Source organism: Astatotilapia calliptera, chromosome 17, assembly GCF_964374335.1.
Source record: "Astatotilapia calliptera chromosome 17, fAstCal68.1, whole genome shotgun sequence".
Lineage (NCBI taxonomy): Eukaryota > Metazoa > Chordata > Actinopteri > Cichliformes > Cichlidae > Astatotilapia > Astatotilapia calliptera.
In genome coordinates this window covers 10,596,279-10,607,459 of record NC_137438.1, presented here as the reverse complement: position 1 = coordinate 10,607,459, position 11,181 = coordinate 10,596,279, and the positions used below count along the sequence as shown (strand labels likewise).

Genomic DNA, 11,181 nt, shown 5'->3' with positions numbered 1-11,181 from the left:
ATACTTTGTTTGCCTTATTGATTCACGCAAATGATTAACAGGAAAGCAAAAGAAAGTGAATATTCCCGTAAAAGTTTGTTTGTTCTTTGGTTTGTCACTGTACGATAAACATGGTAACCACACAAGGCCATGAAATTATTTTGCTGCAAATAAATGCCCTTAAAGTTGGTGATGAAGATGTTAAACATCAATTGTGTCATGAAAGTAGTTATATGTAATCACTTCCTGTGTGTGTGTGTGTGGGGGGGGGGGGGGGTGTTTTAAGTGTTTGTTTGTTTTTGGGGTTTTTTCCCAGCGAGCCTACCCATATGGAAAAGATATATATAAATCTTATAAAGTTTGTATCTGTCTTGTGTGAAACTTGTATGACAAGCATATAAGTGTGAAAACAGATATAAGATCCCTTGAAAAATTATATAATGAAACTTGTATGTTTTGGATACTTACTAAAACAATGTATGAAAGTAATGCGAAAGTGGCCACTTTCATGAGTAAATCATGTAAGCCTTATATGATTTTCTCATGAAAGTGGCCACTTTCATGAGTAATCACATATAAGTTTTTACTATTTCTTTTCCGTATGGGTATGGTCATATTTGGAGGCAAGGACAGCCTTTTGTAAATCATTGAGCAATCTCTTCTTTCCCTGTGAAATCCAAGCTCCTCTAGTGTACAACAGCCTTTGAGTCTCCAGTCTTTAGTTCTGTTTGGTGAATGAGGCTAGCGAAGATAAAATGCATGTAACAACCACAAGCTGTATCCTACTTTTGTGGATGCATACACTGACCTTTGTGAAAAGCCAAGGTAAGACCCAGTACTTCGGGTGATTTCTATGATCTTCTCATTTTAATTACACGATATTTTGATGTTGAAATAAACACAAAAATCATGTATGCTGATTTTTATTTACCGCTATCCAGATAATCCAGGAGCATGTACCCTTGAAGATTTTAAAAAGTATCCTCTCTACGATGGCAATTTTGACATAAGTGGTATGCAGGCCAGTTACCCAGGTGGGAGACAAGTGAAAGTGGGCTGCAATGTGGGCTACAGTGGCTTTTTCAAGCTGCTCTGTGTAGAGGGAAAATGGCAACACAGAGGCACTAATTGTCAACGTAAGTTAACATTCACTTATGAATATCATCTTTTTCCAGTATAACCAGTTAACACTTGCATATATGTCTTGCTGTATTTGCATATGTTTTGCTTACTCGAACTTGCCTTACCAAAGCAGCATAAACATCATTAGCTTGTTTGAGTTATTGCTCGAAAATTCATATCACAGACTGCAATGCTGAACAATATGTAGTGTACTTTTATGAAATGTACAGCAAATTCCACTTTTCTCTGTTGTACTTTTACCCACATTTTGTCTTATTTGCTTTAAGCGAGATCATGTGGTCATCCTGGCGATGCCCAGTTTGCCGATTTTCAACTTAGAAAGGGGGACGATTTTGTCTTTGGCTCAGAAGTTGTATACACCTGCCACAAAGGGTATCATAATAATTTTAATCACATTTTCCTTGTGATTTTATTTGTTTTGTGTTTCTTAATCTGAATAATTATGCATGCTCTGTGCATATTATCTGTACATTTGGCTTTTCTTTTAGTCATCTTCATGAATTCTCTATTATAAACCTGATTCAGATTTCAAATGGTCAGTCGGACAAACTTCCGACGTTGTATGGCAGAAGGCTGGGATGGTGTTATCCCCGTCTGTGAAGGTAGGAGCTGATATAAATGAAATTATGCAATCAGTAATATACACGTAGAAAGAAATAGCAACCTGTGTTTATGTTTTTGTCTGACTTTGAGGGGTTTTTTCCTAATGTTTTTCACTCCAGCTCAGCAGTGTCCATCAATTAATGTTCCCAACAATGTGAACGTGATGGGAGATGCAGAAGAAGCTACCTACGGCAATGTAGTTCGATTTAGCTGCAAGTCCAGCAATCACATTATGAAAGGGGCAAGAGAAATTTATTGTGATGAAAATGGAGACTGGAAAGGTTTGGAGGACGGCAATCCAACATGTGAAGGTAAAGTGAAGCTGGCTTACTATTGTTACTATTACTTTGTTCTCGAGTAATTAGGTAGTAACACCCAAATCACCAACCCCCTAAAAGAGAATAGAGGAGCAACTCTATATTGTATATTCAATTTTGAGCTATTATGAAACAATTAGTTTCGTAATAGTTGTGACATATTTAACACTATTTTATAACTAAAATGGTGTTAAATGTGTCACACAAATGTATGTGCCATGTGTAATGCTGTATTTTATTTAGGTCAAAATTTAGAATTAAATAATTATCACTTGCATACAAAATTAGTTTATTTGTACTAAAGGTACAGGAATAGAAAATGAAAACAGAATACATTTAGGGCAAAAAAAACAAAACAATTTTTGTACTTAAGTTTAGATAGTTTGGGGGAATATTTGCCTATTTGGTTAAAATAAAGGCACCACTGCTATGGACATAGTAAGTCCAAAAATATCAGCTTCAAACTAAAACAAAAAAACACGAACAACATCATAAAATTGGCCTACAATTGTAATTAATGAGAAAAACATTGCAGCTGCTTTGCTTGTTTGATCACTTTCACTTTTCTACTTCATCAAAAAAGCTTCCTTTCACAACAGGTTAATCAGCAGTTACCTTTTATGTACCTTTCTATGAGCAGTTGCTGTAGTTTTATTCCTGACTCTGACTTTATCCTTCAACAGTTGTAAAATGTGAACCACCGAGGATTGAAAATGGTTTTGTACTTGGAGATATCAAAGAGTACAATGAACGTGAAATCCTAAACTTTGAATGCAATCTTCAACATAAACGTGCTCAAGAATTACCTTCAAGGTGCACAAAGACAGGAGACAGAGCAGAGTGGATCCCCACACCTGAATGTGAAGGTAAACATAAATTACATACAGTTTATACATTAAATGCCACTGACTAGTGAGATCTGGAGCTGGATGTTTGGATGTTATGGTATTGCTCTGTCTTGGTACAACACACTAACTCATGTGCTGCATTTCCCATCATATGCAGAAATAAAATGTGAGCTGACACTGCCACCACTCCAAGGAACCACATATGAACCTGCTCATAGAAGTAGGTTTTCACCTGGTGAAAAGGTAACAGTTACATGTGAGGAGAGATCCTGGATTTGGAGAACCCACACGCGCTCAGTTGAGACTACTTGCAATGAGGATGGACAGTGGTCTGTTAGACCAGTATGTCAAGGTATAAAACTACAAAAGCTTTAGACACATATTCTAAGCTCACTGTTCTTTGCTTTCATGTAGTTCAATCAGCCATGAGGATGATGAACAATTTTTTGAAGATTATCCAGTCTTTCTTTCTTTACAGAGGTTACATGTATCCGTCCACAAGATAGACTTTTGTCCCGCTGGGAGGCGTCTTGGCGTGATGAGACAAAGAAATTGGGTGATACTGTCAGGTACACATGTATATCAGGATCCAAGAGGAAAGATGGCGTCACTCGGGCCACATGCACCAGAGATGGATGGGAACCAAATCCACTTTGTGAAGGTATGGTGGAGTTTAGTTCACTTTTCTTCTAATTCTGACATGATCTTTTTAATTTCTTTAATATTAGTCCATATTTGAGAAAACAGGAGAGAACTGCAGAGTGTCTTTGGTCAAACAGAAGCCTCAAAGGATCATTCAGTCATAGAGTAAAATCTTACGAACCAGCAATATAAATTTTAGAGACTCTGTGTGATAGTTCATAGTGAGAGAAAATGGTAATAACATTCATTTTTTTGTTTATTTGTGTACTAACCAAGCACTAACCGAAAGAGTGTACAAATACTCACTGGATACTATTTTCTGTACAAACTGCAAGAAACATTTCTACTGCCACAACAACTTTCAGCTGGATGTTGAATCCACAACTGAACATTTTTCTTGTCCTTTGACTGAACATATTCAAATATAAAATACAGAACTGTTAAATGGAATCACATTTACACTGGGGAGCTGCTGCTTTTACTTAAAAGATTATATGAAAGTATCTGAATGTTTTACATGACAAAATTATCTGAATCAAAGTAAATGCAGAAGCTTAATAAATGTGGTTTTGTTCCTTTCAGAGATAAAATGCAGGAGGCAACAGTTTAATAATGCAGATATTACTGGAAAAATTCAGGCTGAATACAGGTACAACGATCGTGTCCAGTATAACTGCAGGAGAGGTTATGAAGGAAGTTTCACTCTAACCTGTAGAGAAGATGGCTGGCATAGGTCTAATGAATGTACAGGTAAGAAAATGCAATAAACTTAAAAGGATACATTTATTCAGTTATTCAAGGACTACTGTTTTTCATGACAAATATAAATGTTGTAAACAACTGATGACAAAAGACAAATGTATAAACTGTATATAAAAGGTGAGCATTGCTTTCAGGACTGAAAAGTGAAGCTAATATGAAAGTTCAGTCAACATGAATTCTCTCAAATCGGGGAACTTGCAGAAAAGCATCTGGTTTTACAGAATGGTAAATGATCTGTATTTGTATAGCGCTTTACTAGTCCGTAAGGACACCAAAGCACTTTACACATTCAGTCATCCACCCATTCACACACACATTCACACACTGGTGATTGCAACCTACATTGTAGCCATAGCCACCCTGGGGCGCACTGACAGAGGCGAGGCTGCCGGACACTGGCGCCACCGGGCCCTCTGACAGAAGTCTATCTTTAGTCTATCTTTGTCTTTAGATTCCTTGATGAGCTCCACAAACATTTTTCTTTTGTGAAGCAATGCATGTTACTCTTATCAAAGAGCTCCCTCTGCTTCCCTGAGTCTGCACACGAAATGGAGGTTTGCCAAAGTCAGCAGGATTCAATGCTAGTCACTTAATAACAGACATTACACAGTCTATTCAGTAGTATTAAGGATATTTAAGCCTAGTCCAAAGATAGTTGAATAATGTTATCTATGAATCACTACTAATAACACAAGAATGTATTCTGACTGCTCTGTGATAATATCTAAATGTAATATCTGTCTTTCTGATAGCTATAACAGGATGTCCAACAACGAGTTTTGACCGCAGACTTAAAGTTTGGCAACATGGTGACAAACTTTACTTCAGGTGTGAGGATGGTTACAAACCTCTCAGCAAAGGCTGGTGGGGTGAAGCCACATGTGTGCACGGTGTTTGGTCTGGAGTTGAAAGCTGTATTGGTAATTAAAGTTTCTAATTAAAGTATCTTCTGTTATTAGCTTGAAGCAAACACAGTGACTTGTTCAATACCAATGTCAAGATGGGGAGTATAAAATGTTTAGGTAGAAAAATATAAGTTTTGAAATCTGTTTTAAACATCTTTTTAACATTTGAGTTTTATCTGCAGTTATGTTTAAGAAAACTGGTGTGAAAATATTTTCTGTAATATCTTACAATAAGTGCATTCATACAGAGTTTCTTCCATTGCTTATTCTGATCACATTTTTAAATATGGAAATGGATTTCATCCATCTGTAATATTTTGCCTGATTGTTTGTAATCATATCCACCTTAGAGGAACAAAAGTGTCGAGAAGCTCCTGAGATTCCTAATGGGGAAGGAATACTAGGGAGTACTGAACAACACGGACAGACCCAAGAAATGATATTCATTGATTGCAATGAAGGATACTCTGCTAAGATTGAGGAATTAACCTGTCGTGACGGACGATGGGATTTAAATGGATCACTTGATGATATCTGTAAATGTGAGTCACCTCAAGCATTATTTTGATGCATGTTTTTATGAAAAGATTACAGAGTGTAAATTAATAGTGTACATGTTGTGATGTCTTACAGCTAATCATGATAACTGCAGCCCTCCACCCAAAGTTGAAAATGCTGTTATTAATACAACTTGTTATCGGAAGCAATACCCATCTGGCTCTGAAGTAACTTATCAGTGTCGTGATAAGTACACAATAGAGGGGAACGCCACACTTAAATGCACAGCTGGGGAATGGAAGGAGCTCAATATTCAGTGTATACGTACGTACATAAAAATAAAATATTGCTGTGAATAAGCTTTAAAACTGTTAAAAACACTGCTGTCTGTCATTCTGCCTGCTGACATATTTCATCTTTATTCATCTTTCTTTCCCCACCCTTCATTAAGGGTAGAGAAAGACTGTAGTCCTTTGAGGGACGAAACAATGGAAATAATATAACCCAACACTGTACCAAAGGCACAATCTTTAACTGACCTTAAATATACTGTTTTAGTTTGGTTTTTGTTTTTTTGCCTTAGAACAGTCTGCATGTGTACCTCGGTTTACACACCTGCCGTTATCTTCATTTTCAGCACTATTGGTCAAATCAATAATGTATGTAACAATGTATATAATATTGACAATACTATTATGTATTTTCAGTGTACTGTGACCAGCTTATGGATGAGTCTCTGGACTTCAGAGCAGAGAAAAAGAAATACATGACTGGAGAGATCATTGAATATCAGTGTAAGAATAGAGCAGGAATTATTGGCACTGCAACGTGCCAACATGGCAAGTGGGCTAAAGCAATAGAATGTGAAGGTAAGGAGACATAAAAAAAAAATGCAGTTTTCATACAAACACCCCCATGTGGTGCAGTTTGTAGGTTTAGACAATTATTCTTCCCTTTAATCACTTTTAAAATAATTACCATTCTTTTCTGACTTCTTAAAAGACTGGACATTTATTACTTCTTAATTACAGCAATGAGAAACTGAATGCCTATTAATAATAAATATTTAAAGGGAAAACTTGCTTAGTTTGAAAATGTAGTGAGAAAGTGTCTTATTACTTTGAATCTGATTTGGTTTCATGTTTATAATGTAAACCTCACAATAAAACAGATTCTCTTTTTCAAAACAGAGAAATGTAGAGTCCCTGAAACACCAGCAGGTCTAACAATCACCACAGATGTAACAGACGATCAAATGAAAAAAGGACAACATTTAACATTTGCTTGTGAAAACAGTAATCACATCATCAAAGGGAATGCAACGCTTGAATGTTTGGAAAATGGACAGTGGAGCAATCCTCGTCCCACATGTGAAGGTACAACACTTGTCCTCTTGTGATCTTACTGTTTATCAGTACAAAGGATGGAAAAAGATTGCTATTGCTGTTTTTGGTATTTCTTGGGGTGTCGTGTGTAGGAGTGTAAGTTACACACACTTTAAACCAGAAATTAATAGTTTGTTTTGAGGCAAAAACACATTTCAGGTTATCAGTAAAATGTCCTCTGCCTGATCTGCTCTTGTGCTAATTAGTTTGTGTGAACATTGTTTCTGGTTAATTCTTTGTCACACATGGCCACACAGTGTTAAGGTAAAGGAGAGTGATGCACAGGGTGTATGACAAATATTTCACTTCAAATGAAAAATGATGCATGACAGCAGGTCAGAGTGAAAATGTGATTATTGTGACAAAATATTATCTAATGTTGGTTTTTCCTCTGTTATTGCCCACAATTTTTAGCTGCCCAGCAATGTAGGACGCCACCACATCTTTCAGGTGGACAGACCAAAACAGTGACTAGAAACACGTACAGACACAATGAAAAGGTCGAATATGTGTGTGACAGAGACTACAGCATGGAGGGTGGGCCGTTCAAAACCTGTGTCGATGGTGATTGGGTTGGAGAGATGAGATGCCGCCGTGAGTTACATTTCCCTTTTGTTGCACACAAAGTTTTTAAATATGTTCTAAGTAAACAAACAGCCAGTGGAGGGCCGCTGGAACCAGTTTGAGAAGTTTATTAAATCTGAGAAGTTGGTTAAGTGTGACGCTGAAAAGTTGTTTTCACTAACACAGACAGTAGCTCAAAACTGTTTGAAATGTGGTGCATTTAAGATTATACCTGAACACACCACAATGTAGACTTCAGGGTTAGTTGCAGTTATATCATTAAATAATAATATTAATACGAACAAGAAGAATTCGTTTTTATAGAAACCTCTGTAATAACCCACCATCCCCAAACTGTGCTGCAGCTCTGAGAACATCACAATGGCTTCAGTTCTTAAGTGGATGGGTTTCACTTGTTCACCACCCACTACTTCTCCTAGATACACTATTGCAGTCTGCCCAAAGTCACACTTTGAGAGATTTAATGTCAGGTTTGCCTTTTCACGATTTCAGTGTTTTTAAGTGGCCCTCTATCATTGCCACAGACATCACACATTTCATCACCAGTTAACATGGGTTACATGGAGGAACAGGGAAATACAACATGCTATGGACATGTCAGAGGAAATGTGAGAACCTGATGAGCACACACGAACCATAGAAGAGTTTGAACTTTAAAAAAAAAAATTGTTTTTTCACAATAAAATGATTAAAACAATTAAAAGGATAGGATCTGTAAGATGTGGGAGAGGGCAGTAGATGAATATATCAAAGAAGCAGATCATTTCAACAGCAACATGAGTTTGATACCAGTACAACACAGTTTATCATTAGTTACAAAGAGTGCTGACCGCTTTCTAAGCATAACAGAACTACATATATAGGATGACAAAGCAGTCTTAAAGGCTGTGATCTGCACTCGGATTGCATGATGAAAACTTCACCTGAAATGTAAAATAATATGTGACGGTATATGAACATAAAAACGTGACTAAAAAATTTTTGTGACTAAATGTTGTCTAAACCTTTTTTTTCTCCATTGCTCACACTTTTGCAGGTGCCCAGGGTTGTGGGAGGCCACCACCTCTTTCAGATGGAGACACCAAAACAAGTACTAAACAGCTGTACCAACATAATGAAAAGGTTGAATATATCTGTCAGCGTTATTACGTCATGAAGGGTGGACCGTTCAAAACATGTAATCGTGGTGAATGGACTGGAGAGATTAGATGCCTCCGTAAGTAAAAGTTTTCTTTATATTTCATTCTGTGAAGAGAAACGTAAAAAGTCATTTTGGTTTCTGTTTTTTAATTTTGTTTAATTCCAGAGGTGTGACCCATATATACACAAATATACACGACTGCTTGTGAGCCTCTCAAGATGAGAAACTATGTATAAAATATGAAATTAAATATGTTACTCACAAACAGTGAATGCATTACTTTGTTGAAGCCCTTCAATAAACATCTTAAATGTTCAGTTTAAAGTCCACTGTGGTGGTGTACACCGCACGCATTTAAAACACTGTGATAGATTTTTTGGAGCATGTTGTGTTTGACATAAGAAATCAACAGGTACAAAATCATTTCTCACTGTGTGGATAGTAGGGTCTGAAGTTTACTGACAAACATTTTTTATGTTTTTCCATGATGAGCTCCAGTAAGACCTTCTTTAATTTTTTTCCTGTTGACTTCAGGTGATATTATAAAATAGACATGATGAAGTTGAATTATAGTACAGAGCCCTTGTCACACGCATAGTTATACGAGCACACCACGCAGTGAAATGTATCCTGACACGCTCCTCAACTGTGCAAAAAGAGAGAGAGAACATTATGTACATGCAAAAAGAGAGAACATATATACATATAACCATAAAAGTGAATTAAATAAAATAAGACAATCTGGAAATTTCAAATTGAAACATCTGAAAAATGTACATTGTGCAGGTGGGTATTAAAGTGCCTAGTACTGTAGTGAGGCTGAGAGGAGTCAGGCTGGGATGGACAGGACTTCAGCATGTAAAATAGTCACAGAAATATTACATAAAATTAACAGTGAATGTAATCACCCCACAAGAGCAACAGCAACAGTAGATCATCTGTGTACCATTCCAGCGTTTGACCACAATTTAGAATTAGGCAGGAGAAAATCAATTTTATTTGTAGCCACAGAGTCCTTTACAGAACACAATATTCTGTACATTCATGTATTTTACTAACATTAAAAGACTGTTTATCTTTTATGTCTTACAGAAGCCTGCACTGTGAATAGAGACGACATGAACAGACATAATATTCAGTTCAGATTTTCAAGAGATGATAAACTGTATTCAGAACATGGTGATGAAATCGAGTTTACGTGTACCAGAGGAAGACCCGTTGGGACACTGAGAATGCGTCAGAAGTGTGAACATGGTGTGATACATTTGCCGACTTGCCAATAATGCTTTTATGTACAAGACTAGATAAACACGAGGGCACTAATGTGTCAATAATTGAAGAGCAGAATAAAGACTTAGACCAGTGAAGTACCAGTGCTGTATGTGGTCATTTCAATAAAAGCTAATAAATGCTGACTGAGTCTGTTTTCAGCGACTACGTGTTTTCTGAGTGAAATCTATCTTGCATAAATCTTCTAACACAAATTCACAACCTATATGCCTCACTTGGCTTAGCCTGAGAATTTTATGATTTAATAAAGGTTGCCCAGCAACTGAATTTTGAATACTAACTATCTGATTTAAAGAGTTATCAAATGATCTGTATAAAAACATGACTTGGCTGATGTTTGTTCAGTCATAAAAACCTTTTGATCGTTCTGGAGTTTCCATAACTTCTCTCTGGGTCATTGTATGTAGAATCATTCAGACAAGGAAAAAAATCCACCTGACGTGTACTTTCCTCTATAATATAAGCTGTAATCTGTTATTGTTTGGAGCTGTAAAATAAAATTCAGTTATATTTATTTCAGGAATTTTAATTTAACAGGTTTTCTGGTTCAAACAAAGATTTTTTCCTACAGTCAAATACAACCCATATGAGCGTTTGCAAAATAGGCAGACCCAACAAAACCAGTTATCATGAGATGGCTAATAAATTACTTCACTTTAAGAGCATTCATGTTGTTATAGACAGTGTTGCTGTTAATGTATGTTTGGGGGTGTTGCACCCTGGAACCTTCAGAGGTTTTTCAGGGTTCTCCCTGCCGGATTGTTATGGGTGGGACAGTTTTCCTGTATGTGTGCGACTAGCTGTGGTTGTTTCTAAAAGTGGTCAGTAAACGTCCTAAAACTGGCACTTGAGTTTCTGAGCATTTTTATCCTGAGGTTATAACACATGTCAATACAAGCTGTTTGTGTAGTATCGCATGCTCTTTATTCCTCACATACTCCACTGAGATGAGACAGTGTGTCATTTTATGATCAGCATATTAGTAACAGCACAGTCTGCTTGAAATGAAAATCATGGCACCGATAATAATGGGACTCCCAAAAGCTCTCAGTCCTGGTGCTACTGGATCTAAGCGCAGCCTTT

At 36.7% G+C, this 11,181-nt stretch overlaps 1 protein-coding gene across 1 annotated transcript; it reads left to right on the top strand.

The window, feature by feature from the left end:
* The first annotated feature begins 646 nt into the window (after positions 1 to 646).
* LOC113018522 (complement factor H-like) lies at positions 647 to 10,223 on the top strand. The gene is made up of 17 exons (XM_080291582.1): positions 647 to 804; positions 921 to 1,115; positions 1,389 to 1,494; positions 1,648 to 1,724; positions 1,845 to 2,036; positions 2,726 to 2,908; positions 3,048 to 3,242; positions 3,369 to 3,551; positions 4,115 to 4,282; positions 5,047 to 5,214; positions 5,550 to 5,741; positions 5,833 to 6,021; positions 6,405 to 6,566; positions 6,888 to 7,073; positions 7,497 to 7,676; positions 8,704 to 8,883; positions 9,901 to 10,223. The coding sequence occupies exons 1-17, from the start codon at positions 735 to 737 to the stop codon at positions 10,089 to 10,091; spliced, it is 2,817 nt and encodes a 938-aa protein (XP_080147708.1). The 5' UTR covers positions 647 to 734; the 3' UTR covers positions 10,092 to 10,223.
* Positions 10,224 to 11,181: the final 958 nt, after the last annotated feature.

Bases quoted from the DNA above. Each gene is read 5' to 3' on its own strand.
- LOC113018522 (XM_080291582.1), top strand. From the start codon at position 735: ATGCATGTAACAACCACAAGCTGTATCCTACTTTTGTGGATGCATACA. The intron at 6,022-6,404 runs GTACGTACATAA...ATGTATTTTCAG, and splicing joins GCTCAATATTCAGTGTATAC to TGTACTGTGACCAGCTTATG. The intron at 7,074-7,496 runs GTACAACACTTG...CACAATTTTTAG, and splicing joins TCCTCGTCCCACATGTGAAG to CTGCCCAGCAATGTAGGACG.